This window comes from Bubalus kerabau, chromosome 9 (assembly GCF_029407905.1).
Source record: "Bubalus kerabau isolate K-KA32 ecotype Philippines breed swamp buffalo chromosome 9, PCC_UOA_SB_1v2, whole genome shotgun sequence".
NCBI lineage: Eukaryota > Metazoa > Chordata > Mammalia > Artiodactyla > Bovidae > Bubalus > Bubalus kerabau.
In genome coordinates this window covers 49,633,554-49,658,518 of record NC_073632.1, presented here as the reverse complement: position 1 = coordinate 49,658,518, position 24,965 = coordinate 49,633,554, and the positions used below count along the sequence as shown (strand labels likewise).

Below are 24,965 nucleotides of genomic sequence, written 5' to 3'. Positions count from 1 at the left end.
CCATATATGTCCATTCAAAAAGATTTCGTGAGTAAGACCAAAAGCCAAAAAGTTACTTAACATAGATAAACTTTCATTAGTGTAATATTTTGGTTTTAATTCTGTAACATTTCATTTTTTTTTTTTATATTCACTAGTGTTGTGTATGTTTCTTTCCCTAATAAATTTTCAAAGAGCTTATTAAGTCATAACTGACATACAATAAATGGCACGTTTTTAAAGGATACAATAATAGTACAATAATTCAGGACTTCCCTGGTGGCTCAGACGGTAAAGCGTCTGTCTACAATGCAGGAGACCTGGGTTCGAGCCCTGGGTTGGGAAGATTCCCCTGGAGAAGGAAATGGCAATCCACTCCAGTACTCTTGCCTGGAAAATCCCATGGATTGAGGAGCCTGGTAGGCTACAGTCTATGGGGTCGCAAAGAGTTGGACAGGACTGAGCGACTTCACTTTCACTTTCACTTTTAATACAATAATAGTGACATAGGTATACATCTATGAAATCACCACCACAATCAATATAATTAACGTTTCCATCACATCCCCAGTGTACTTCCTCCCTTTTTTCATCTCTCCCTACCATTGCTGTCCCAGTCTGTCCCTTCTTGAGAAAACTGATTTGCTTTGTATTGCTATAGATGAGTCAGCTTTTTGTAGAGTTTTTATACATGGGATCACACATTCTGGTACTCTTTTTTTAAGGGGTGGAGGGTATTACTTCTTTTACTCTGTATAATTATTTTAAGATCCATCTATTTTTTGGTATGCATAAATAGTTTGTCTTTTTTATTGCTGAGTACTATTTCACTATGCAGATGTGCCACAATTTGTCCATTCACCTAATGATGGCCATCTGGATTCCTTCCAGTTTTTGGCTGTTGCAGATAAAGCTACAGTTTCTAGCTGTTATGATAGAGCTGCTTGTAAACATTGTGTGTGTTTAAAAATTATTTCATTTTTGATTTTTACTATTTACTGGCAGTCATGACCGTTGACTCTTTATCACATAGCAGTATTTTTATGCACATTCCCTAGCAACTTTATAATTAGGGAAGACTATGAAAACATCTTACTTTAAACCCATTTCCTACATTTTACCTATTTTACTCATTTGAGGTATTGATTATAGGAAAAAAAGATCTCATTTTGAATTTTGAGATCCTCACAGTCTGGCTAGTGTTATCTTACTTTTTGTAATATCACTAAATAAGAATTTTAAATGTAACTGAATTTAAAGCCTGTAGTCCTTAATTAACCAAAGAGCTTATGCAAATACTTTCTTCGCTATAATGATGTTATGATGAATATTTTTCTAAAGAGAATAAATGTTTTCTAATGACCATATTTTATTTCCAGAAGTAAGTGTGGCAGTTGAAATCTTAGTTATTAAATTTTCTTTAAACAAAAAAATATAGAAAGGAGCCTATAATGCAATACTTAAAAAGGAAAATTGAGACATTAACTTGTAATTTTTATCATTTGGAAGACTTTACTGTTATTTTTATACTTTTTTATTTTTTAAATCTTATTACTTTATAGAGTTGACTTTTAAAAGGAATGCTATATTTATTTTGGCCGTGGCATGCAGCTTGTGGGATCTTAGTTCCCCTACCAGGGATTGAACTTGGGCCCTCGGCAGTGAGAGCACAGAGTCTTAACCACTGGACTGCCAGGGAATTTCCTAAAAGGAATGTTTAATATGCAATAAAATTTCAACCTTCTGAAAAAATATTCCAAGTCTCCATTTTTAACAAAAAGTATGCAGAGCTTAAAATTTGTTTCCTTATTCCTACTTACTGGTCCTTAATAATGTGTGTTTATGTGTGTGTATATGTGTATGAACATATACCATGGCACATATATAAAGCAACATTCTAAGACAGTAAAAACTACCTGTTTACGATATAGAACTATGTTAAATTTATAGTCTATTAAGAATGGAGTTTTAATCTTTAGGTAGTTTCTTTCTTTTTTCCTTCAATTTTGGCTGCACTGGGTCTTCATTGCAATGCACAGGCTCTTTGTGGCACACAGGCTTTTCTGTGGTCACAGCACGTGGGCTCAGAGTTATGGCATGCGGGTTCTCTAGTTGCAGTATGCAGGTTCTCTAGTTGTGGCACGCAGGCTTAGTTGCCCTGTGGTATGTGGAATCTTAGTTCCCTGACCAGGGATTGAACCTGCATACCCTGCATTGGAAGCCAGATTCTTAACCACTGGACCACCAAGGAAGTTGTTAGGTAGTTTCTTTTAAAGTAGAGTGTCCCTAATGTTATTTACTTTAATGACAAATATATAACTTTGACACAAATACATACACAGTTCTATCTACTGGTATGTTTTCTTAAAAGGCACTATATTACACAGTTTTCTGTACTGAGAACTTTTATTATGGGTGAGGTAAGGGGGATATAATTTGTTTCCTGATAGAATCTAGGTGTTCAAATATTAATAATTTTAAATAGATCATCTTTTTACGTTGAGTTATTGATTTAGGATCATTTGTGATATCGTCCAAATTTTTTGCTTGCATTTTATTATAGTTTAAAGCTAATTTGGTCGAAGGTCTTTTGATTTTCTTTCTATGATTGTTAATTTTTTCTATTTTTAAGAACATAATAAATTTTGTATAGTACCAGAATAGAGACGAATTTTGGTTATTTTTATTCTCCTTCACTTTTTTATTTTTTTCATCAGTAGAAAGCTTTATTTGCTAGGCTAAAATATAACCTAACATTATGATTTAGGCTAAGTGAAAAGCTAATACTAATTTTTTCTTTCAGATCTCTATAAAAATGGACTCCAAAGAGCTAATTTTGTCCCATTCATAGCTGTCCTGAAGGTAAGAAAAATCACTTACTTGTGTTTAGTGACTAATATCATATTGATTGGTAATCAAAGACTTTTACAGGATCACTATGGTCTTGCATTCAAGTAGAATTTATTTTGATATTTATAGTAATAGTTCAAGATACTAAAGAAGAAAGAAATCTTTTTTATATAGTATTCATCAATTTGTATGCAGGAAAAATTGCAAAATATGGTATAAATTATTGTCTAGCTGAAACATTTGATAGTTTGCATTTTATGAATTTTAATTTGAGGTTTGCTCATAAATATTATAGTGGAATGTTTGAACTTATACATTGGTTTCTGAAAAAATATTTAATGTTCCTTGTTTCCTTCCAGTTAATGGCCATTAACATGTTTTCCCAGCTATTGAAGTTTCTATTTTAGAGTAGCATTATTACAAAAATATTCTAATATATTTAAATGTGATTGCCATCAAGTTATCATGAAATTATGTCAAGTTGAGGCACATCGTTTAAATATTTGTGTATATCACCACTGCATAGAGTTTAAAATAGTCTTCATTACAATATGATTAAGAATAAAATAGCCACTTTTTTCACTGTTAATTTTAATAATTTTTAATGTAATCATTCTACCAATATTTATTGGGAACCTACTATGTGCAAAAGTACTACATTAGGTATAATGGATAATATAATCATTAAGTAAGTTGTGTTTCTTGCAAGTCATTTATAATCTAGTTGGGTATATACTATGTACCCAAATACCTCTAACAAGCAGAATGTGATAAGTATCAGAAAGAAGCACATATGCCCAAATATAATTCCTGTAATTCTCAGGTACATTTTTCACCGTCCATAAAAGCATATCCAAAGAAAGGATAGAACTGTATTTTTTTTTAAAGACATAAAACTCAAAAATTCTTACCAAGAAGGAGGAGTAAAAACATTTATCTTCAAATATTCTGAAGATGTAGTCAGACAATCTTTTTGAAATATACTTCAGTGGGACCTATTGTTAGTGCCAAACTTTATTCCCTGTGCTATCCAAACATCTGTTTCCTTGACCAGTTTTAGGCTCCCAGAGGATTTTAATTTCTCTGAGATATTTATAGATGTAGAAAAAAGTACTTTTTGAAGATTTATGCTGTTAATAATTTTTTCCCCTTTATATTCTTATTTTACATTTGAGGAGAAGGTAGATTTGCAGTATTTTCTCCACCTGGGAATCTAAAGTAATGTGGTGTATGTAGATACCAAAATATAAACAGGGAAGCTAAGAAAAATAGATGCTAAAAATAGTTTCTTCATGTAGCATAAAACACACAAAGTATAAAGAGAAGGCTCACAGAATGTGACAAAAGGTTCTCAGACATCTTTGTAGCTGTATATTTTTTTAAACCCCAAACCTTAGTTTTTGTGATATTTTAATATATCATTGCTAATAGGCAACAAAATTGGCCAGGTTGAATTTAATTCCTTCCCTTTCCTACCCTTAATTTTTTTTTCTTTTTGTTATTTGGAAACTCAGAGCCATATTTTTCCATAGATACAAAAATATAAATGGAATAACTATAAAAACAGAGGAAAAAGAAAGCAGTGATGGGAATGTCTTTCTCTCCCATGTTTAGAGGATTTGTTAAGTAAATTATAGTATAGTCACATGAGGGGAAATAGTATAGTTATTTAGAATGACATTTTCAAAAATTGTGTGATAATGTAGAATAATGCTCAAGGATAATATGAGTGGAAAAATACAACGTAAGTATATCTATTACTCTTCTTGGAAATAATATATATACATAGAAAATACTGAAAATAAATATCCCTAAATGTAAACAGAACTTTTTTCTGAATGATAAGATTATAGATGATTAAAATTATCTGTTTTAGACCTTTCAAAGATTTCTGGAATGATATTGAATTATTTTTATAATAAAAACTTTTTAGTGTAAGTAAATTTTTACCCACCCTTCCTAGAAAATCAGCAGACCTGAATAAGACTACCCATATTCAAAACTGAGAAATCAGCAGAAGGTAAAATGAATTGAACATGGGTTCCATGTAGAGACTCTTAAAAAAATGAAATGGGAGCAATAAGAAGGAAGTATCAGGAGTAGATGGGGGAGAGGTAGGCATGAACTAAACAAGTAAGAACACATGAAAACTTGCTTTAGAAGAATTATCCCAGGAAATGGGAGATTTTTTCCAGTTAAAACTTTGCTATATTTTAAAAGAAACTAAAGTTATGGTACCAATGAAATAAGAAACCAGAGATGAAAAACTGTAAGATTAGATGAAAAATAAGCTGGCAGAGCTAAGGAAAGACTGAAGGCAGACCCATTAAAAAGTGAAAAGCATCTTACTAAAAGTAAGTCAATGAGTCAACACTACTGGAAATAAAACCAGTGATAAAGAGATCAGACTTATGAAAAGAAATCACACAAAATGAAGCCAAAATAGTCAGAAACTAAAAACTATTACAGCGAAGGTGTTAGTATGGAAACTAGACAACAGATCAAATATTCACATAGTTTGTATTTCTAAAAAAGAAAGCATAAAGATAAAATAGAAGAATAATGTTCTTTTCTGGTGTAAAACTAAACTTAAAGGATAGAGAATCCTACAGTTATATAGAAGAAGAACCAATGGGGAAAAAAAATCAAGCTGGACTGAGACTTTTTCACCTAAAGTTGGTTCTGGAATAGTGTAGAATAGTTTTTACTAAATTGAAAAAGAATAGATGTACTCTTTTGTCAACTGCACTGTTATGAAAATCCAAGCCCAAAATGTGTATTTTTGGATATATGGTAATTCAAAAATTGCAATCCTCATGAAGCTTCCTGAACAAACTAAGATTTTGCCCAGTCAAAATTAATAAATTATTAATGGAGATATTATGGTAAGAATATATTGGTGGTGGTCACTCAATTTGATTAAGTAGTGTCTTGGGTATTGTCTACAATCAGACAATAAGGGTTGTTTTTTTTTTTTTCATTTCCTGTATGAACTTCTGTAATTAAGCTAACTACAAAATGCAGAGTATAGAAAAAGAGAACTCAGCCCACACTAGCAGTTTGAGTAGAGGACATGGCACATGTCAGGAGTATTTCCAAAGGGCAGGTTATGAAAAATTAGTTACCAAACAAAGCAGGAAAGGGCATTCAACTTAGAGGAAAAAGCACATGGGAAAAGCATGAGAATTATATAGATTAAAAATGTTGTGCTTAGTACTTAGCTCATTGAATTTTCATATAATAGTAACTACTGTTCTTCTGTTTACTTGAGGTTTGGGATTTTATTTAAAACTCAGATTCCCTTCACCCAAAATAAAAGCAGAGTATGTTTTGTATGTAAGTATAAAGAAAAAAACATTTTGGCAGTTAACATTTCCTTATTTATATAAAAAGATGGTTAATATTATGATTATTGTGCCTACTTGAAACTTCATATCACTTAATATTCTGATTTTGATGATTTATTCTTGAAGAATCTTTGTCTTGATTTTAATAAAACCTAGGTAATTCTTTTTAAGTATGTGAACAGATACAGTTGTGAAAGCATTTGTCGTTATCTACATAGCACCAGTTTATAAAATTAAATACATCTGTCTCAGTCTCTGCACTGCAGTATTTTAGAGTAGACGGATAATCTGTACCAGGGGTTAATAAACTACAGACAGTTGTCAAATCTCACTTGCGCCTGTTTTGGTAAATAAAGTTTTATTGAAAAGTTTAATGCGCGTTTCTTTATATGTTGTCTATTTCTGTTTTCCCACTGTCATTGCAGAGTTGTGTAATTGTGGCAGAGAAGTATGGTCTTTAAAGCCTGAAATGTTTACTCTCTGGCTTTTTAAAGAATTTCTTACCCCTAATCTATGCAATATACAAAGGACAGAGAGACAAACAACTGTTAAAAATAACACACTAAATAGCACTTGTTTTCTATAAACTTGCTTTATGTGGCGGAAAACGTGTCAGCATAGATTCATTAGTAGGTCTTGGAGAAGGTGACATTTTGAGAACTTGCTGGTTAAATGGTTGACTGAAGGGAGAATGCTTGATGAACTAAAGGCAAGAGAGTGGTCCAGCATCAGCTTCAAATAATTTGGTAACCTGAGAAATACCAGCTTTGTTAGAATGTCTTCTGTTGTATACATTTAGAAAGAATAATGTCTTAATTTGAACATAATCTCACTGCATTGCATGCATTATTTGAAACTACTGAGGTTAAAAGAAAAAGGGGACCAATTGATATTTTGGTCCTAAGAAAGTTTCTTGGGTTAATTTCATCTAGACTATTATTGGCCTCCTTGATAAATGGATTGCCTGGCAAACACTGCTCTTCCCATTTGGTCAAATCTTGTACTGTATCATATTTTGGAGGATGTTTTCTGTTTGGGTTAAAAAAAATCTCTCTGTTCACTCCATCACTTACACCCACATCAACCATTTTGTTTGATAAATTCTGTAATGAGCCCTGAAAGAGATAAATGCTATCATAATTTTTAGAGTTAAGAAAAATCTCCTTGTGAATTTCATTAACTTTCTTTTTATGATTTTCTTATTTCATTTAACAGTATGGACAAATCTAAAATAATTCCCCTTGGGAAATATTCTTATGCAATATAAAAATGTAGTGTTTTTGCCACACGGTAATAGATTCTATTGTCAATAATATAGCACTTTAACTCTCATTGATAGTAACATTTTAGAAAACTATTTCTTAAGTTTTTTATTTCTGTTTAAAATTAAGTGAGTTAGATGATTAATAGATTATTGAAATGATAACTGTAAGTTGATCAAAAATAACCAACAAGGGATTCGACAGTATAATTCTCTCTTTGATGAGTGTCAGATGAAGAAATTAGAAAAAAACAAGATACTAACATTAACACTTATAAATGTGAATTTTCCCTTTCCTGATGAAGAGTTGCCCCTTTGGAAAGCATCATAATCTGCTTTAGTTTAACATTTGTTGAGTTGAAATATGCAGTACATAAAAATACTTTGTAATCTAAGGTAGTAATAGTTTTGTTATTATTATGATTTTTATAATATTTGTTTAATGTTCAAGCAATGACTTCATTTCTTCTACTTGGTTGTTAATGTTTCTAAGCTGTTATGCATCCTTTATTTAAAACTTAAATTAATTTAGCTAGGTACTAGTGTTTGTGTTTTTGTTTCCTGAGGAATTTTTCCTGAGGGATTTTATACCTACTGTGAACTCTTTGAGGCTATTACCATGGTGTGATCTCTAGTTATAAACTAGCAAAATTGTGTATAACCCTTATATAAAGTGCTTCAGTGCTCAGCCTTTGTTCAGCCACCTGCATTAGGATTTATAGACTTGCTAAGTGTATGTTTGCGTTTTTTTTCCTGCCACAATTTTCATTTCATTGGTGAAATTGATTTGTCAGTTTGTTCATTACCACTTTCAATACTGGAGCTTTCACAGGGCTAAATAATCAGAATCAGCCTTTGAGGTCAGTGTCAGCCCCGCTGACCTCTACTGTGTTGTCACCTGAGTCAGCCTAGCAAGGATTAACCCTTTGTTAGTGTGATAATGTCTTTACTTATGAGTTGGCTTTTTAATACTTAAGATTGAAAGAAACAAAAAACAGAACAAAAGTAGTAAACTGAACTCCAAAAGTGAAAAGAGTTTTGGCTTTCCCCTACAAATCACTGAAGTATTCATTTGAATTTTAGTATTTAATATTTTAAGATATAAAAATTACTGTTTGACTTGTAAAATATTCCTATAATTGCCAAGTTTGAGGCAAATAAAGTACTTAAATTACCTGAGATATTTTTATAAACCTATTTTATATATATTTGAGGAAAAATATTTTTTAAAAATTGGCTTCAGTACAAGCACTAAGCTTTATATGTAGTAGTGTTTTGTGCTGTGTCCATGAAATTAATAAGTATCTAGAATAAAAATTGTTGTTAAAGGACTTAAAATGTAATTCTTGTCCATCTTCATACCAGAATGTATACCTTCTATTAGTCTGAGCCTACCTATGTAAACGTAACTTGGGGTGTATGCCTTTTAAAATATTATTTCCCATAAATATCTTATATAAAATGAGAATAATGATTTCCCATGAAGTATTTAAATATATATTTGTATCTGTATAATTATGTATAAAATATATATAACTACATATTTATATCAAACTGGAATATAGCAAGGTATTGCTTATATGTAAAACACGTACTGTTTAGGTCCTGAATTCTCTTCTCTTAGAATAATAAATAGTTATTTTTGGTTAAATTACAAGAAATCAATTTTTTGATGACGAAAATGGTTTAAGGGAAGTGTGTCTTAAATATGAATTAGTTGTTTCTTTGACTCATGAGACAAATTAGTTTAATTACATGTGGCAATTTTCTTGGCTAGTGATGTAATGTGAAATAAAATTCTCCCTTTCCCCTCCCTGAAAACTCAAGCCAATTAATAGAACTTTTAAGCTCTTTGTCATAGGCCACCATGGAGGTCTGCAGAGAAGAACTTTAATCCAATAAACATTTCATTTAGATCATGAAAAGAAAGCCTGAGGAGAAGCTCCTGTAAGAGAGGGTGTTACTATGATTCCAGCCATGAAGAGATGTGAGGAATTTGCCAAATTAACCAAGAGGTCCTCATATTTAACGCATAAATGTGTCAAAACTAACAGAATAATTATTTAATTTGCTTGAACTCTATATTGAGAAAACTCTAAAAAGCCATGACTGTTTTCTTCAAAGCCTTCACTGTTGGGCTGGATGGACAGGGCAAAGGGAGGTTGTGAGAAATCCAGATAGCAAATAACACTGGCCGGAGCTGGTCAGAAAAGGGAATAGATAATTAGACGTAATTAGCGTGTATGAATTGTTGTCTCTCTGCCCTTAGCTTGAATAAATTTTGAAGAAAAAACCCTAGTGGTGAAAATCCTTTGATGTAGGAAGAGTCATTGTGGCTTGGCAGCATAAAGGCAGTGTTTTATACTGCTTACATAATGGTGGTGATACAGAAAGAGTGAATGGATTCGCACTCCCCTGTCTGCTTTATAGCTAGGACTTTTGGATTCTCTTGAAACAAAATGCATCACAAGTTTTCAGTTGTTAGTAATGAGGTAGCAGCAGACCTCATCAGTGCTCAGAGGAAGCCATCTTTAGCTTTTGTTTAAATCTTAATCACATTTTTTTTTTTTTCCTTTCAGGGAAATCTGTTTTCTTGAATCAAAACTTCTTTTCTCTGCTTTGCTTGTGCCTCCAATAAGATAAAGGAATAATGTTCAAGAAAACTTAATAGAAAAGTCAAACAAAAATTATCACATTAAAGACTTATTTTTTTTTGTTTTTAATTCCATGTATAAAAGATGCTTATTATATTACTTTTTGCCTCATATTGGTAACATTCTAGTGAGGCTGCTTTATAATATGCATGAGAAAACATATAGTGATTTTAGATTGACTTTCAAAAGAATTTACTTTTCAAATTGAAATTACACAAAGTAAAATGATAACTATGTTTCTATTTCACTGTAGTTAAGTTTTTAAATGGAAATCAGTTTGGTTTAAAAATATCACTCAGTAGATGTACCATAAACTTTACTTAACTTGAGGTACTTATTGAAAATCCAGGTTTGGGAATCTGGTTCTGTATGGGTATCCTATATCTACTACTGGAAACACAAGAAATATCCTTGAGAAAGCATTGCATTTATTTTCAAATTTTCTAAGACCTGAGACAGTAAATCATCTAAAATGTAATAAAAATTTATTCAGGTAGTTGAATTATGTTATTTTGACTATCTAAAATATTTTAAAAAATTAGTCCTCAGCAAAAAGAGAAATTAGCTATTTCAGAACTCTAGTGTAAATTATATATTTGGTGGGGGTGGCTAAAACACTTTACATATTATCTGCAATATCAGAATAGTATCTCTAAGTTTATATTTCTGATTAATTTTTACCCTGTTCCATCAGCTCTTTTGGAATTGTATTTTTTAAAAATTTGCCCTTCAGATACTTCAGTATTCAGATTTCCTTCTAATTAATATCCTTCTTTTAGCATATTTTATTTAAAAGATTTTCTGCAGTAGTTGTCAGTGATCCATTTCTTAATGTGTAATCTATGAATCTATTTTTATAAGTACTGCTTTGCTTTAGTGTATTTTTGTTCTGACATTTTGATTCTGGATAGACTTCTTTCAAGCCACAATGCTCTGAGATGCTTTGGCTACTTAACCCATTTTGCATATTGTGCCATTTGTAGAATAAAGTAGCCTTTTATACTTGAAGTTGATTTGAACTCTGAAAGGCAACACCTGAACATCTCACAAAACTGGATAATTATGGCTGATTGTGTTTTTCAGGTATAGGTCACAGGAAATTCATTTGGGGTAAAGTATGTACAAAGCTAAGAAATATGCAGATTTTCTGTTGTAGGATTGTGTAAAAATTATTTACAGTTAATACTTGCATAAAGGTTAGAAAGGTTGATGAAGTGATATTTAGTTTTGCTTTACTATTCACTGCATGTCAGAATGTAATTATGACTGATTCATGAAACTGTCTTAGAAACGAACCATCTTTATTAAAATGCTGATCAAGATAAGAGCTGACAGTAATAAAGAATAGAACATTTTAGTCTTGTTGCTTTTGAATGATTGCTAATTACCCCAGAGGTCATGTATAGTGCTTGGTAGGATTCATTGACATTATTTCTTTTAAGTCTGCTGTTTCAACAACATCTGAGCATGAAGACGCAAACTGTGTGCATATTGAACAATAGTTTGGCCAAGTTTTTAAGCCTTCAAGATATCCAAGAAATCTTTTTCTGCTATAATAAGTTTACCTTCTTTCTCAAAATTATAGTATTTCAGGGGTGCTTGGTCCAAAATACTTTATATATTTATTTACTACTGATTGTAGTAACTGATCTATACCTCCCATTTTTAAGTTGGTGTTAAATAGTATATGTAGGTTATTGAGACAATGAATTTACAGACAAACACATAAAATTAGTAAGAACAAAATGTAGATTGGCACTTAAATTAGACTTAATAGAAAAGACTTCTTAATGTGTAATTAGAATGTACCCTTAATATCTGCGGTTAGTGTTCAATTTGTTTTTGTGGTTATTAAATGTAAATTTTGTAATTTGTTTCTAAAGACATGTGGAAGTCCTTTTAGTGTATTCCTCAGCCAGTAGTGAATGAATAATAATTGCTGAGTTTCATAGATTATAAAGATATAGCTCATCAACTGAATAAACTCTGGCATAATGTCTAAAATAAATTATTAAAACTCTTAAAACTGAAAGTAGAAGAAACCATGTAGTCATGTCACATATTTACATAGTTTCCATGATATAACAGAAAAAACAATGGATTGAGAAGGCTGTCTGTTGTGAACCTGGCTCTGTCATTGACTTTGGGCAAGTTTCAAGTCCTAAGCTAGCTAGTCTACAGAAGTGTGATTGCCCAAGAAGCTCAAATATTATACCTTTGTAAGATAAAATAGAAGATAACAATATTTAGATTTTGACATGCACTTAATAATGCTTAGTCACTGTTGCAGTGAGGAATATTGTCCTGAGATGAATCTTGCCATCAAGGAAATCAGTCAAATTCTAGTCAAGGAATTAGAAACACCAACAAATAATTATAGGAAAAATATCATGCTACAGTACAAAATGAGTGAAGAATGATTAAATGTATGTTGGGAGATTACAATGTTTATAAAACAACAGTGTATTAAAATAAAGCACAAATTCTAAATAAGTTTTCTACCTCCTATACTGCTGGTAATTTGGGGGGGTGAGTGAATGAAATGGAAATTTATGTGAATTTTGAATGGACTCCTTTTAAGTGTCTACAAATTTCAGAAGGTCGATGAAACTGGAGCTTTGTTTTGCCTTTAAAATTAAAAAAAATTTTTTTTTGCTTTCTTTGTGTTTTGTTTTTTGTTTTGTGTGTTTGGCCTTTTAATTTCTCTATTTGGATGTATCACTACCATCATTCTTAGTTTAATAATCACGCTTATGATATGATATTATCTTGTTCTAATTGGAATGAAGCAGAGGCTTTCTTGAGAAAACTGCACAAGGTTTAGAAGGGAGAAGGTGAAAGCAGAGGAGGGAAGCTAAAAATAGTTTCAGTGTATGTGGGAAGTTACCTGGCATGGAACTAAATAAGGTATGAGTAGTGAGAGATGAGAAATACAGAACAGAAAATGTACAGAAACTCTTTTTGAAAGAGGAGAAAGGGAGTTGGAAAGGAATTGTGCTCTTAAATTTTAACTGGAGGTTAAGGAGGGCCTATTTAACTTTGGAATTATCCTCACTGTGTGTGGAAGGCAGACTGCAAACACAGGGATATACATGTTAGACATTTTCTAATTTGGGGGTGGTTGTAAATAGGATGATAATTCACACTGTTTAACAACTGGTACAGCATTGACAGACCAGTCAGAACAGGTGCTGGCCTATGAACAGTCCGTCATGCCATACTGGTATGAGCTAGTGAGTACCAGCCTTGCCTGTAAATAAAAGTATATATATATGTGTGTACATACAGGGTGTCAGTTTGAAGGAGAAACGTTTATCTTACCGCCTTGTGGTGCAGTGGAGGTAACTGACTCATGCGTAAGGTCACCCAGCTACTGGCAGAGCCGAGTCTAGGTTTCCTCCTTTTTATTGAGAGTTCTTTCTTCCAAACCATGTTGCACTGTGTGTGTGTGTGTGTGTGTGTATGTATTAATATTATATATTCATTATATTTATATATTATAATCTTACTGTCATTGGGTAGAATTAATTATATTCTCAGTTGCTTTTATCAATAAGGTACTTTTTATCCTTTATAGAAGTGTAATTTACCTTACTAATCTACCTTTGGTTATATGCAATGATAAATTAAATATAGTGATATCTCAATATTGTTTTAGCTAATAGCTTAAAATTTACTCTTCAGATCTTTTATCAGTGATAAGAACAAGCTGAAAGATTGCATTTGTCTTCTTTCCCTTCCTCTTTTCATCTTGAAATAAAAGTGCTAATGAACAGTGAAGTGACAAAAAGTTGAGCAAATACAATGAAGAAAGAGCAGAACCAGAGTTTAGAATATTTATAAATGCTGCCCTGGTTACTGAAAGTCTTAATAATGAACTCTCTGAAAATAGAAATATATTACTGAGGTTTCATTTTTCTTATTATTCTGGAAGTTGTGATTATAGTGTGAATGAATTGTATGCATTATGGACTTTGCATATTTATAGTGCAGTATACTTTGAGATAGAAAAGTTATTTACCTCTGATTATTGTTTAGGAGAAGGAAAAATATTGTGGATAAATTTATTCAATCTGAAAAAATAGAGTTTGCAAAACTTCATATATAGTGGGAAGTTCCTGTTCACCTGGGAATGTATTACACAGTTCCTTTTTGTGGGAGAAAATGAAAGCTTATAGGAGCTGCAGTTTGTGTTTGGTAGCAAGCATTGCTTGTGGCTCAGCTGGTAAAGAGAATCTGCCTGCAATGCAGGAGACCTGGGTTTGATCCCTGGGTTGGGAAGATCCCCTGGAAAAGGGAAAGGCTATCCACTGGACATGGAACAACAGACTGGTTCCAAATAGGAAAAGGAGTACGTCAAGCCTGTATATTGTCACCCTGTTTATTTAACTTATATGCAGAGTACATCATGAGAAACGCTGGACTGGAAGAAACACAAGCTGGAATCAAGATTGCCGGGAGAAATATCAATAACCTCAGATATGCAGATGACACCACCCTTATGGCAGAAAGTGAAGAGGAACTCAAAAGCCTCTTGATGAAAGTGAAAGTGGAGAGTGAAAAAGTTGACTTAAAGCTCAACATTCAGAAAACGAAGATCATGGCATCCGGTCCCATCACTTCATGGGAAATAGATGGGGAAACAGTGGAAACAGTGTCAGACTTTATTTTTTTGGGCTCCAAAATCACTGCAGATGATGACTGCAGCCATGAAATTAAAAGACGCTTACTCCTTGGAAGGAAAGTTATGACCAACCTAGATAGCATATTCAAAAGCAGAGACATTACTTTGCCAACAAAGGTCTGTCTAGTCAAGGCTATGGTTTTTCCAGTGGTCATGTATGGATGTGAGAGTTGGACTGTGAAGAAGGCTGAGCGCTGAAGAATTGATGCTTTTGAAGTGTGGTGTTGGAGAAGACTTCTGAGAGTCCCTTGGGCTGCAGGGAGATCCAACCAGTCCATTCTGAAGGAGATCAGCCCTGGGATTTCTTTGAAAGGAACGATGCTAAAGCTGAAACTCCAGTACTTTGGCCACCTCGTGCGAAGAGTTGACTCAATGGAAAAGACTCTGATGCTGGAAGGGATTGGGGGCAAGAGGAGAAGGGGACGACAAAGGATGAGATGGCTGGATGGCATCACTGACTCGATGGATATGAGTCTGAGTGAACTCCGGGAGTTGGTGCTGGACAGGGAGTGCTGCGATTCATGGGGTCACAAAGAGTCGGACACGACTGAGCGACTGATCTGATCTGATCCACTCCAGTATTCTGGCCTAGAGAATTCCATGGACTGCATAGTTCATGGTGTTGCAAAGAGCTGGACATGACTGAATGACTTTCACTTCACATGCTTATAAAAAGGATTCTCAAGAGGTATAGGCATCGACTTTTTCTAGTCTGTTGTATATCATTCTATGATTTTCTTTTTTTAACTTCCAGAATGAGAACTCTGGTTTTCTTGGATAAAGTAAATAGTGGGAGAACAATGGAACATTAATTAAAATTCTGTTTGTTATGACAAAGCTGGAAATGTATAATAGCTATGATTTCTGTAAGATAGCTATCAGCTTTTTCCAGGCACCACTATTTGGGCACAATACATGGAATTCTGTAAAATCTTTCCTTTTATACAATTTCATGAAAGATAAGTGAATGTATTAAGTTAAAAAATCCAAACATCAGTTTAGCGTGTGTGTGTGTATATATATATATATATATATATATATATACACACACTACATATTGAAATCTCCCCCTTCACTACTCTCTCCCCATTTTCTCCCACCTTCCACCCTGACCTCAATACTACTTTCCTCCCCAGGAGTAACCACTCTTAAAAATGGAATGTGGAGAATTGACATCAGCACCAAGGCTAAATAAGAGACCTTGTGTTCATGTTCCCCCCTCCACCGCCAATAATTTGGCATCCATCCACAGACAAAAGTAACTTTGTGAGATTCAGCACCATACACCAAGGGACCTGGGAAGATACTGCCCACGCATCTGTCAGGAAACACATATATAGACCTCGGTCTTTGCTGTGGACCCCACAGTGGCCATGAACCAGCTCCGGCCATCCTGACCGTGTTCTGGGAGCCCCTGGACACATTATATTAAACAGTCGCCCAAGGACAAGGGAGAGCTTTTGTGGATGTCCAGATTTTTAGTGGAGAAGTTCCAGCACGCTGTTGGAACAAAAACAAATAAGACTTTGGATTCATTGGAGAGGGTAAGAGAAATACTTTGACTTTTTATCCACATCACTCTCCCGCAGGCAGCACAGCTTGGGGCCAGAAGAGATGATCTTGGATGTGAGCTGTGTGCCTGGAGCATGGGAAGAGGCTGAGAGAGCAGCAGATAGGATTCTAGGAAGGAGGATCCTACTAACTGCTTCATGGACGCCTTTAAGAAGCTTGCCTGCCAGCTATGGGGGACACCTTGCCCACACATCCCCCTCACATGGCTCTAGTCACCCCCAGCCGAGGGGGTGCCTCCTCTCATCCTACCCTCCAGCTCTGAGACTGGTGCCCTGTGAGTGCCCCTAATGGTCCTAGTGAGAGAGAGCTTTGGCAGATGGTTTGTGAGCATGTTCAGAAAATCAGCCTGAAAATGTGGGCCAGGGAGAGACCACCAATTTGGGCTTTAGTCTTATCTTTGGAAAAACAGAAAGGAGGCTGTCAGCACTAGGCTTGGTGTGTTACAGGATCCAGAGAGGGCATACACGCTTAAGAATTCTTCCACAAGAGGGAGCAAGAATCATCAAGTAGTGAGTGAAGTGAAAGTTGCTCAGTCATTTCTGACTCTTTGCAACCTCAAGGACTGTATACAGTCTATGGAATTCTCCAGGCCAGAATACTGGAGTGGGCACCCTTTCCCTTCTACAGTGGATCTTCCCAACCCAGGGATAGAACCCAGGTCTCCTGCATTGCGGGTGGATTCTTCACCAGCTGAGCCACAGGGAAATCCAAGAATACTGGAGTGTGTAGCCTATCCCTTCGCCAGCAGATCTTCCTGACCCAGGAATCGAATCAGGGTCTTCTGTGTTGCAGGCTAATTCTTTACCAACTGTGCTATCAGGGAAGCCCAGTAGCCTTAGAAGATCTGAGAAAGCCTCGACATCTCTACTAGGGCTGATGGAAGATATTTCTGTCTTTAAAGCAATTAGTAAAGACTAGAGGAGATGACTGGAGAAGGCGATGGCACCCCACTCCAGTACTCTTGCCTGGAAAATCCCATGGACGGAGGAGCCTGGTAGGCTGCAGTCCATGGGGTCGCTAAGAGTTGGACACGACTGAGTGACTTCACTTTGACTTTTCACTTTCATGCATTGGAGGAGGAAATGGCAACCCACTCCAGTGTTCTTGCCTGGAGAATCCCAGGAACGGGGGAGCCTGGTGGGCTGCTGTCTCTGGGGTCACACAGAGTTGGACACGACTGAAGTGACTTAGCAGCAGCAGCAGCAGAGGAGATGACTGGTCCACTGGAGAAGGGATAGGCTACCCCCTCCAGTATTCTTGGGTGGCCCTTGTGGCTCAGCTGGTAAAGAATCTGCCTGCAATGCAGGAGACCTGGGTTCCATCCCTGGGTTGGGAAGATCCCCTGGAGAAGGTAAAGGGTACCCACTCCGGTATTTTGGCCTAGAGAATTCTATGGACTCTATAGTCCGTGGGGTCACAAAGAGTCAGACACGACTGAGCATCAGTGAGGCTAAGAGGAGACGACTGCTACTTAAAATGTGAAGACAGCACAAAACATCAGGGAACATAAAAAGTCAAGGAAGTGTGACACCAAAGGATCACAGAAATCATCCAATAACTGACCCCAAAGATATGGAGGTATGAGATTTACCCCGTAAAGAATTTAAAATAGTTGTTTTAAGGAAATTCAGCAGCTATAAGAAAACACACACAAAGATAATTCAACAAAATCACGAAAAAAATGCATAAAGTGAAAAGTTTAACAAAGAGATAAAAATCATAGAAAAGAATCAAGCAGAAATTGTGAAACTGAAGAATACAATGAATGAAATGAAAGAACATGCAATAGAGAACATTCAGTATTACAGCTGATCAAGGAGAAGAAAGAATCAGTGAGATTGAAGACAGGAACTTTAAAATTATTCAGTTGGAGGAGAATAAAGAAAAGAAAGACTACATAATCTATGAGATACCTTCAGAAGAATCTGTGAATTACTGGGGTTCCAGAAGAAGAAGAGAGAGAAATGGAGTAGAAAGTTTATTTAAAGAAATAATGACTAAGAACTTCCCAATTCTGGGGAGAGATTTATATATCCAGATTCATGAAGCTTCTAGGTCATCAAACAATCTCAACTTAAAGAATCCTCTCCAAGACACCTTATAATAAAACGGTCAAAAATCAGAGAGGATCTTAAAAGCTGCAAAAGAAAAGAAACTTGTGTCTTATTAGGGGAACCTCTGTAAGGCTATTAGCAGGTTTTTCAGCGGAAACCTTACAGGCCAGGAGAGAGTGGGATGTGTTTTATTTCAAAGTGCTGAAATTAAAACTGGCCAACCAAGAGTTATCCTTTTGAAATACAGTATAGATAGCAACTTTTCCTGGCAACCAGAAGCTGAGGTAGTACATTACTGCTAGAACTGCCTGACAAGAAATGCTCTCCAAACAAGAGCATTGTTCAAAGTGAAACGAAAGGACAATAGTTAGTAACAGGAAACATATGAAAATAAACAACACACTGGTAGAGATAAGTACATAGTCAAATTCAGGATACCCTAATACTGTAAGATGGTGTGTTAGCCATTTATCTCTAGCATAAAGGTTAAATGGAAAGAGTATTAAAAATAACTACAGCAACAATAATTTGTTAATGGACATAAAATATAAAATAGGTGAATTGTGACATCAAAAACAAAAGATGGATAGTAAAAGGGTAGAGTTTTTGCATGTGATTGAAGTTAAGTTGTTATCTATGTAAAATAGGCTGCTGTATGCATAATATGTTTTATGTAAGCCTCATGGTAACCACAAAACAAAAACCTAGAGTAGGTTCACAGACAATAAAGAGAAGGGAGTTATAGCATACCACTAAGGAAAATCATCTGTTTGCAAAGGAAGGCAGCTAGAGAAGAAGGAGGGGAAAAGTCACTATAAAACTTAACAAGATGGCAGTAATAAGTCCTCTTCTATCATTAATTACTCTAAATGTAAATAGATTAACTCTCCAGTCAAAAGGTATAGGGTAGCTGGATAGATTGGAAAAAAAAAAAAAAGACCAAACTATATGCTGCCTACATGAGACTCACTTGAGCTTTAAGGACACATGGGCTCAAGGTGAAGGGATGGAAAAAGATATTCAGTACAAGTGGAAACCAAGAGTAGGGATAGCTATACATATATCAAAGTAGACTTTAAATTAAAAAGCTTCAATAAGAGGCAAAGAAAATCATTACAATGATAAAAGGATCAATTCATCCCAAGATATAACCATCATAAATACATATGCATGCAGTACTGGAGCAACTAAGTATATTAAGCAAATACTAACAGATCTGAAGGGAAAACTAGGCAAGTGGTACACTGTTAATAGGATACTTCTAAAAATGGGCAGAAGAACTGAATAGACATTTTTCCAAAGAAGATATACAAATGGCCAACAAGTATCTGAAAAGATGCTCAAAATCAATAATCACATCAGGGCAATGGAAATCAAAATGACAGTGATATATCACCTCTCATCCATTAAAACAGCTGCTCTCAAACGGATAAGAGATAAATGTTGAGAATGTGGAGAAAAGGGAATCCTCACGTACTGCCAATGGGGCTGTGAATTGTTGCAGCCACTATGGAAAACAGTATGGAAGTTGCTCAGAAAATTAAGAATAGAGCTGGTATATTATCCAGCAGTCCCACTTCTGGGTATTTATTCAGAGGAAATGAAATCATTTTCTCAGGAGATGCTTGCATCCTCATGTTCCTTGCAGCATTTTTCATAGTAGTGAAAATGTAGAAGCAACGTAAGTTTCAATCAGTGGGTGAATGGATAAAAATGCTGTCTCTCTGTCTCTCTCTCTTTCTCTCTCTCTCTCTCTCACACACACACAGGGCAATATTTTTCAGCCATGAGAAAGAAGGAAATCCTGCCATTTGTGACAAAATAGATGAACCTTGAGGACATTATGCTAAGTGAAATAATTCAGAGAAGAGAAAGATAGGTACTAGATGATATCACTTATGTGTGGAATCTAAAAAATCTGAACTGTTGGAAACAGAATAGATGGTGTTTTCCAGGGGTTTGAAGATGGGGGAAATGAGGAAATGTTGGTTAAAAGGTTCTAAGTTTTCAGTTATGAGATGATTACATGTACAGTATAGTGATTATGGTTAAGGATATTGTATTATATACTGGAAAGTTGCTAAGAGAGTAAGTATATTCTTACCACAAAAAAGGATAATTATATAGTGTGATGGAGGTGTTAACCAATGCTACTGTGGTAATTTTTGCAATATACCAAGTATATCAGTTATACAACTTAAACTTATATGTCAATTATATGTTATATGTCAATTATATCACTTTAAGCAGGAAAAAGTTTAGTGTATCTTTTCAAGCATTTATGCATCTATATATCTCTCTATATATTACCTAAATATACAATTTTGTTTTGTTGTAAATCAGTGGGGTTACAATAGTTACGTCTTAATCTGACTTGTGCTTTTATCCATTGTAAATATCCTGGAGATCTTTTGATCCCAAATATGACTCCATCTTATTCTTTAAACGGCTGCTTTGTAGTTCACATTATGGCTGCACTGTCATTTTTATAACTAATCTGCTATTTTTGTATACTTAGGTTTATTTTAGTTATTTGCTTTTCTGATAGTGCTTAAAAAAACCTGTTTACAAATGTTTAATCACATGACTCAGTGTTTCTGTAGGTTAGACTCCTATAAATGGAACTTCTGGATCAAAGGTTCTATGCAATTAAAGCTTTGTTAGATTTTGCCAAATTACTCTTTACTTGTGTATTAGCTAACCCTGAAAATTAGATGGTGAAATTGAATTTACTGTGTTCTTGCCTGGAGAATCCCAGGGACGGGGGAGCCTGGTGGGCTGCCGTCTATGGGGTCGCACAGAGTCGGACACGACTGAAGCGACTTAGCAGCAGCAGCAGCAGCAGCAGCAACATGCCATATTTTTATGAAGCCACAGTAACCCTTATGCAACACAGTAGATTATAAATAAATGACAAGAAATCATGCGGAGTTGCTGACTTTCAGGCTTGAAACAAATCTGTTTCTATTATCTCAGTCATTGTAGGGAAACTTCCAGGTTCTTATGTACAATATGATATAGCTGAACAGAATCTCTAAAAATCTGCCCTGTGTCATTTTTGTGTGAAGTTAGGTTGAATGTAGATAAGCAGATCTGTTCATTGTAACATTGCTGCTTCTCCAGATAACCATCAAGACTAGAGGCCTTACTCAGTTAGCATATGAACAACAAAAGTAGGACTTTTCCCCAGCAGGCTAACAGAGTACCACAACTTCCCCAGTAAGCCTACGGGAACTTTCACTTGCTTTGTATATCCAAGCAAGACCCTGATTGCTTGAACATACCCTAAGGTGTCAGTATGGCAAAGTAGTTAAGAACATGAACACTGCAACCAAAATGCTTGGGTTGAATCCTACCACTTTTATGCTCTTTGACACTGGGCAAGTTTCGTAACTTCTCTGTGCTTTATTTCTTTATTCCTCTGTAAAATGAGAAGAAGAAGAAGAATGCCTACTTTTTAGAGTGGTAGGCACTAATAATATTATTAAAAATTAAATACAGAGAGTTTAGAATGGATCCTGGCACTTTGCTCTTTGATAATGTTGATGATATAGGCCCACTTATTTACATGTCAAATTCTTTTACTGAGTTTATGGCAGTTCTATTGAGATATTTTAAAAATATGAACAGAATCTTCATCTGTAGTTTATAGAAGAGACTCATCATTAAAGGTTAGTTTGTACTTTCCTTTTTCTACCCATAATAGAGAGGAGATCATCACCAACATTGGACTCCAGTCCAACTTTGTAGGGCCTGTGAGTACATGCAGCAAGTTAAGCAGGCAGTCCCTACTCTTGGAGTTTACCTTCCAAGACAGACAACATTGGTGTAGATGATCAAGTAAAGGTCACAAAAATAGTGGACCATGAGTTGGCCAGACACTTTAAACATAGAAGATGTCCTATATAACGGAAATTTACTGTATTACAACCCATTAAAGTATAGAATTTAGTAGAGGGTACATATATCTCACACAGTTTTGGACTAAATACTTAGAGGAAATCATAATAGAATCATACAGTGTGGACCTCCAGAAGAGCGATTAAGAAATTTATACTGGGCAGAGGTAATTACTGTGGGACAGGGATGGAGGAGTTGGGGAACAAAAGTTAATCCTGTAAATTGTATAAAGTGAAAGAAAACTGATCCTGTGGCTACTGCTTAAGAAACCAGTGTGATATGCTGGGAAGACCTGATATGGTGGGTAGACCATGGATTTGGGAGCAAGAATAACCTGAGCAAATCATGGCTCAGCTATCTGCAGACTCTGTGCCCTCTCTGGAGCTCTTTAAATTCTAAGGAAAACTGTTTTCCCTTCCAGCTGTAGCTGCAGAAAAGGTAAGATTTGTAGCGCAGCTTAGAAACAGGTGTATTCAGGGGTGCTTTTTCATTTCAGCCCTGACGTTTTTTTAAATTTCATAATTTTTTTTCCTTTTTTACTCTTAAAAATGCTTTCCTGTGTACTTATTAATGGAATAAGAATATTAGTGATTGTATTGATTAAGGCTACCATAACAAAGTACCACAGCCTGGATGGCTCAAACCACAGAAATGTATTTTCTCATAGTTCTGGAGGCTAGAAGTCCAAGATCAAGGTATTGACGGGGATGATTTCCTCTGAGGTTTCTCTCCTTGACTTGAAGACGGCTGTCTTCTTTCTCTGTCTTCTCATGGTCCTTCCTTTGTGCATACACAGGTCTGTGTCCTAATTTCCTCCTCTTATAAGGACACCAGTCATACTGAATTGGGACCCACCATAAACACTTCACTTTTTTTCCCACTTGTCACAACAAACACTTCACTTTAATGCAGTCACCTTTCAAAGTCTTTCATCTCTTGCATAGTCACATTCTGAGCAACAGATTAGGACTTTAACATATGAATTTGCAGGGGGCACAGTTTAACCCATGACAGTGATTTAAGAAAAAATAACCTCCCTCATAAATTTCCTTAACTGTAAAATGGGCATATAAAAATGATTACCTTGTTCTATGTATGATTTTTGTAAGGATTATAATGAGATAAATTCAAGTCAGTTTCCTGGCACAACTGAGTCATATAATAGGTACTTTGCAGGTGTTAAATGTCTTCCTTTCCTGCTTTTTGACAGGGGAAAGAAATTTTGAAATTGCTGGATAAAAAGGAGAGATACAGATCTTACTTGCTGAAGTGATAGGGTGTGGGTGGGTGTGTTTTTTTTAACTTTTTATTTTATATTGGGGCGTAGCTGATTAACAGTGTTGTGATAGTTTCAGATGAATGGCAAAGGGACTCAGCCGTACATATACTGTACACATTCTCTTCCAAATCCCCTTCTGTTCAGGCTGCCGCATGACATTGAGCAGAGTTCCATGTGCCACACAGTAGGTCCTTATTGGTTATCAATTTTAAATATAGCAGTGTGGACATGTCCATCCCAAATTCCCTAACTATCCCTTCCCCCTGGCAGCCATGAGTTTATTTTCTAAGTCCTTGAATCTCTTTCTGTTTTGTATATAAGTTCATTTGTTCATTGTTTCATATTCTGTATATAAGTGATATCATATGATACTGGTCTTTCTCTATCTGACTTCCTTCACTCAGTATGACAATCACTGGGTCCATCCATGTTACTGCAGATAGCATTATTTCATTCTTTTTAATGGTTAAGTAATATTGCATCATATATATACCAGTGTTTCCTACATTGCAGGTGGATTCTTTACCCACTGAGCCATCGTCAGGGAAGCCCAAGTATATGTATCACATCCGCTTTATCCATTCATCTGTCAGTGGACATTTAGGTTGCTTCCATGTTGGTTGTTGTAAACAGTGCTGCAGTGAGCATTAGGGTGCACATAACCTTTCAGATCATGGTTTTCTCCAGACATGCCCCCAGGAGTAGCATTGCAGGGTCATACGGTAGCTCTACTTTCAGTTTTTTTAAGGAACCTCTATACTGTTTTTCAGAGTGGGTGTACCAGCTTATATTCCCGAGTAGGAGGGTTCCCTTCTCTCCAGGGTGTGGATGTTTTAAGTGTCAGAGAAACACTGGATAGCCAGGGTAGGAGGGGTGGGGCAGTGGAAAAAAAAGTTTTTATTTATTTTGGAGCATGAAATGATCAAGAGCAAAGGAGCTGAGGTGACTTGAGATAGGCTCTGGGGCTGGGGTCTACTCCAGAACTCAAAAAGCCCAGAGAAGATCTTAGACCTGAACTGAGAGAACTTCAGCAATAACATTAAGAATTGTAGACTGAAAGGGATCATGATTCAATTCCTTATTTTATGGAGGAGAAAGCTGACATTCAGAGAGATTAAGTGACAGGCTAAAATCACAGAGCTAAGCAATTGGTGGAAGACTAAATCTGAAAAATTATGCCTGTGATTGGAAGGAGAAGGATATAATAACTTGAGGAAAACATCTGAATTCTACCAGACTGTCAGTGCTAAAGCTATATCTTATTCATTATTGTATTTCCAGTAACCAGGGATATGCCCAGTGTTTAGTATTCAATGATAATTAAGTTGATTCAAAATAAATACTGAATTTGCAGGGGACTTGTTAAACTATGGGTAGGTGTACAT

General features: G+C 35.3%; 1 protein-coding gene across 1 annotated transcript in view; it reads left to right on the top strand.

Annotated features, from left to right (window-relative positions):
• The window catches only part of AFG1L (AFG1 like ATPase), a 194,573-nt gene that overhangs the window by 89,235 nt on the left and 80,373 nt on the right, over positions 1-24,965 (top strand). Inside the window, exon 7 of the mRNA XM_055535271.1 lies at positions 2,783-2,841. Within this exon, the coding sequence (XP_055391246.1) occupies positions 2,783-2,841 (59 nt within the window). The remainder of the gene's footprint in view (positions 1-2,782; positions 2,842-24,965) is intronic.